Here is a 5502-nt window from a genome sequence, read left to right as displayed (position 1 = left end):
CCTTGATGTATATGTCTCTCCCACTCTCACCTCTATCTAGTTGTGCTGACGTTACCCAGAAGAAGAATAAAAGGGCATTGTGGTTACAAATTTACGCGTCATCAATTACAAAAATTAATTTATATATTTATTATATAATTAAACTCTTAATGTACGATTAATTACATTTATTGTCATGTCAGTTTATAAACATTTTTGTAATAATTTTTTTTGTAAATTTAGTAATTTCATCTTTTAAGAAAAAATTGATGATGTTTCAGTTTGTCGGTTTTATACAATAAAACTTATAATATTCTCAGCATCACTTGTAATTTAATTGAAAGCGCATATTTTAATCAACAAAATATCATTATGTATTAGGATAAGAATATATCATCAATCACTTTCTATTTAGTTATTTATTTATGTGACTAACCACTTTTATTTGATTATATATAGCTTCAATCGTCTGCAAAGAGTTCATTCAAGCCAACCCGGAGCAAATTAAGCAGGAGAGGTCCCAAATTTGAGTTAAGGATGAAGGTTCAAATTCTGTCCAGAAAGTTTATAAAACCAGCAACTCCAACTCCACCTCACCTTAGAAGTTTGAAAGTATCATCAATAGATCAACTTCAACCTCCAATACATGCGGCCTTTATTCTGTACTACCTTGCCAATGGGGATGAAAATGGTGATCACAGGAGCAAGCGTTTGGAGAAATCACTTTCAGAAATCCTAACCCTGTATTACCCAGTAGCTGGGAGATACATCAGAGACAAGCAAATGATTGATTGTAATGATGAAGGGGTGGAATTCTTGGAAGCCCAAGTAAGTGGTCAACTTGCTCAACTTATCCAAGGAGAAAAACTCGAGGAGTTGAATCATCTTCTTCCCCGTCCTATTCAATCAACATCTACTCCTGTGGCACTTGTTCAAGTTAACATGTTTGAGTGTGGTGGGCTAGCCATGGTACTTCTCATTTCGCATAATATAGCTGACGGAATTGCAACAACTTCGTTCCTCAATGCATGGGCCAAAGCATGTCGAGCAGAAGGGATTAATGGAGTCGTTCATCCAAGATTTGACTTGGCTTCTTATTTTCCACCAAGAGAGAATGTACCTGCAATGCAGCCTATGAAATTTGGAGTTCCAATCATCACAAGAAGGTTTGTGTTCAATGGGGAAGCAATATCAAGCCTAAAAGAAATTGCCAAAGGTGGTGATAGTGATTCTGAATCATTAACAAAACACCAACCTTCACGAGTTGTGGTGGTGACAGCTTTTTTATGGAAGGTTCTCATTGCTGTGTCTAAAGCTAGACGTGGGAACCTAAGGCCCTCTATTTTGTTTCATTCATTGAACCTGCGTGGAAGGACAGCTCTGCCAATATCGGATGACTCTTTTGGGAACCTATACATGGTGGCCAATGCTCGATTTGGTGGAGACAGTGATAGCAAGGTGGAGTTGCATGAACTGGTGGGTTCGCTACAAAGCTCAATAAGGGATACGCTGGATGATTGTATGAAACCACAAAATGGGGATGATTTGGTTTCCATGGTGACTAACTCCATGAGAAATCTCCAAGAAGAACTTCAGAGTGGTGAGATAGATATCTATAAATTCACTAGCTGGTGCAGGTTTCCTCTTTTTGAGGTAGATTTTGGTTGGGGAAAGCCTATTTGGGTGAGCAACCAACCAAAAGTTGTTGAAATGGTTAGTCTAACTGACACCAAAGATGGTGATGGAATTGAGGCATGGGTGGGCTTGGATGAAAAAAACATGTCCCTGTTTCAGAATCATCCAGAGGTTAAAGCGTTCACCTCCCAATTCTAGTTACATTGCTCAATTTCTTGCTTCATTTTAATATGTTGGGTTCATGAATAAATTTGTGGTTATGTATGAACTTAAATTCTCATTGTCCAAGCGTATGTGTTTGGTGAGAGAATGAAATAAGTATTTGAATATTTTGGGTCCTTAAACTTTGCCAATTTTATGAGGAAAAAAATATATTGTTGGTTCTTAAAATTTACAATTTGAGTGCTTTTAATCCCCAATGTTTAATAATTGATTTTAGTTAATAAAGTCTCAAAAACGAGTTTTTTTTTTTTTGGGTTCATTTCCTCACATTCCTTTAATTCACTTCCTTTAAATCTCTAGGGCAGTGTGATGATGCTTTGAAATGAGGTTTTCTTCTTGAAGACACCCCATTTTGTTCCTACATATATCCCAGCCCCTCGGTCCCAATGACGAGAAATCAAATTGCTACCAAAAATGATCAGCACCGTGTGTGGAACCCAATGAGGATGACAAGCTTAAACATGGCCCAACATAGTACAAGGCCAAGCCTAACTATGAAAATAGGTAGGAAGACAAAGTCCAAACCCCAAAAGACAATTTTAACCTAATTTAGCCAAGGCATACAAGGGTTTGGCTTACCTCTAGTACTTTTTTATCTGGAATATCCTTTTATTTTAATAAAAAATTGCCACATCATTCACTAACTAAATAAATTGTGGAAATTAAAACCAACTCCCACTTGCCATTGTATATTTAAAATAAAAGGACATGTCCAATTAAAAAAGTATTGGAGGTAAGCCAAACCTAGCATACAAAGAGTGTGTATGCTAGGTATATGATGCATACACACCCAATCTATGGCGTACGCACTCTCTAGATAAAAAGCCTAAAATTACTCAATTTACATTTTGATGAGATTCTAGGACAACCTGCCTAATCAACTAGTTGCCCAAACATGTCATCAAACCCTAACTACCCATTTCCTATATAAATACCCCCATTTTAAACAAAAATAGTTAGAAAATCAAGCCTTACCAAAACTCTGCAAAAATTCCCTCAAAATACTTAGACCTAGAAGGGCAAAGGGGCTGAGTATTAGATTGATCTTCAAATCCTTGTTGGTTTGAAGGTAGTCTCTTTCTCATCCGTGTTCAAACTTCTAAAAGATTGTAAGTATGAAATAGTAGCTTATGATATATTGGAGGTTTAGATGTTAGAAAAAATTATGCTTGACATTTCATTATCTTGATGACTTAACATTCACCTTGTATGTGTGATCAGACATGGATAATAGTTGAATGACACTAGGTAAGACAACTAGAGGCAGACTAAGTCAACAATATATTAATGTAGTGAATTCATTTGTTACTTTTGCAATGATTGTTGTGGATGGAAATATTTCGTGGAATCTTGAGGTCTTAAAGACTTTGTTTGGTTGCAAATGGTTTAGGTACTCTTTTTGGGGGGATTGATATGGGAGATGAGTAAAGAATGGCTACTTGAGCCTCTTGATTTCTGTGGTTTCCTATTTTGGATGGTACCCAGGCCCAACGTTGAGGAAGGATCTTGGACTTCCAAAGATGGATGTTTGATTGTTAGTTGGACTAGGCTTGACTCATCACAACCTTGTTGGGCCATTTTACAAGCCAATCTATGCACAAGACATGAACCCTACAACACAAACACACATACACATATACATATATATATATATATATATATATATTGGTTAAGTGAATATTCAAGGAACGGCAAATAAAATAAAAGAAGTGCAAATAGAACGTCAAAGATCCTTAAATAGAGTGAGATTATGCTTTATTACATTAAGTACTTGAGTACATCGGATCCTACTTTGCTGGGATATGTCACAAGGCTCAATAAAGTTCAAAAATCACAGACTTAGATAGCTCTCTTTAGGCTTCCAAGACTTGTGAAGTTTGAATCCCCTTGAATCCAAGCGTATCCTCCAACATTCACCCTAGGATCCCTTACAATGTCTTTACTCTTCACTCTATTTTTAGACCCTTAGCTCTCTTTCTGGTATTCTTTTCTTGTATCTTGAATGCTTCTTGCTGAAAACCCCTATTGGCTAAGGCTTGGTCCCTTTTATAATGTTGTTCTCTTGGGGTTCTTCCATGTTAACAACTCATTCCCTTTGTGCTCTGAGTACCAGAACCAATGTTGTGTCTGAAACATTGGTGACCGGTCTTTTCCTCTTTTTGCTCTTGCTTCACTTTCCTAAAGACTGGTAGCCAAAAGCCCACTTGCTGACTTTCCTCTTACGAGAGATCCTTTCTAAATATGTCCAAATTCTTTTCTAAGGTCAAGGCTTCTTAATCTTTCCCTAAGATTTTAAAAGGACACCTTAAAGTTCTGAGGTTTTGGTGTTGACTCCTCATAACTTGTCTCTTTCCCCCCAAATGGGACAGATTCCTTCTTGCTGATGGTATAGCCAGAAAGGCTCCTAGCTACTTTCCTTCTTGGTTCATCTTCTCTGCTCTGCCTGAGGTCCTAGGTTCCTTCATCAGGTGTTGGTCCCAAAACCACCATCTGTCCCCATCACTCCCTTCTGTGCCGTAAGTGATTTCGACGAGACCTCCATCGCTCTTCATGCCCCCTTTTTTACATGAGTATGCTGTCTAGAGCTGTCCATGTCCTAATTGTCCTTTGCCAACCTTCTCTCGAGGGTCTGCTCTTGGAGGATCCTGTGCAACTACAGCCCAGATCTTACCTGCCCTTTTAGACTTTCTTATGTGTCATGGTTTCCTTTCACCCTTAGGCCAAGCCTTCCTTATTCATCCTTCTCCAGGGCCCAAGGCTTATTTTCTTCTTCTTACAAGCCCAGCCTTCCTCTTCCATCTTAAGGCCCAAACCTTCTTTCTTTTTCTCACTTCCATGGGCTGGGTCCTTCTTGCTTTTATGGGTCTGGCTCCTTGATATATTTTGAACCTCAACAATTTCTTTATTTGGACTATTAAGGTACTATATTTCTTTGTCTCTATCTCTATTTGATTCTAGTTTTTTAGGTCTTGTTTATGCAGTGCAGTTAGTTCTTCTTACATTTTGTTATGTGATTTGGGTTTCTCTGTTGATATACTAGAATTTTTTATTTATAAAAAAAACAAAAGCTTCCTCTTACTTATTATTAGATTTTTTTTATTCTTTATAGGTTAACTTGTAGTTCTTAAGGGGACCAAAAGTACACTACCTTTAGAAAAGTCCCTTCTTTTTCTTTCGTTACTGTAATTATTGTTGTGTGTGTGTGTGTGTGTGTGTGTGTGTGAGAGAGAGAGAGAGAGAGAGAGAGAGAGAGATGGATAGCTCTTTGGAAAATGTAGTTCTCCATGATTCAAATTTTCGAAGCCTCATTTTTGTATGATTCTTTGACGTGACTCATTTAATAAGATTCTAGACAATTGTTGGTGCTATAGTAGACATGGAAGTGAAAGTATGAAAGTAGATCTTGATGTTTTTCCCTGTGCTAGACTTTTCAGTGTTTTTTGTCCAGTTTATTCTCAGAAGTTGTGTTAATTTCATGTCTGATATTTGTTTTTGGGTCATTTTGAATTAAAGTGAACCTCCCCAACAATGTTATAACAAGCTTTGCTGCCATGTAAAGCATTCTCTTTGAATTGCAAATAGAAGTCCAATGTCACTATCTTGATCATTCTCTTGCCCATGATAATCACGTGGTGATGATGTTCAAGTTTATCATGTTGTGATCTT

At 37.3% G+C, this 5502-nt stretch overlaps 1 protein-coding gene across 1 annotated transcript; it reads left to right on the top strand.

The window, feature by feature from the left end:
* Window positions 1-356: 356 nt before the first annotated feature.
* On the top strand, window positions 357-1943 carry LOC112003707 (acetyl-CoA-benzylalcohol acetyltransferase). Its single transcript, XM_024035910.2, has one exon. It carries the CDS (start codon window positions 517-519, stop codon window positions 1810-1812), a length of 1296 nt encoding a protein of 431 aa, XP_023891678.2. The 5' UTR covers window positions 357-516; the 3' UTR covers window positions 1813-1943.
* Window positions 1944-5502: the final 3559 nt, after the last annotated feature.

The sequence above is a fragment of the Quercus suber genome, unplaced genomic scaffold (genome assembly GCF_002906115.3).
Source record: "Quercus suber isolate HL8 unplaced genomic scaffold, Cork oak 2.0 scaffold_135, whole genome shotgun sequence".
NCBI classification, from domain to species: Eukaryota; Viridiplantae; Streptophyta; class Magnoliopsida; order Fagales; family Fagaceae; genus Quercus; species Quercus suber.
This window is presented reverse-complemented; position numbering and strand designations above follow the sequence as displayed.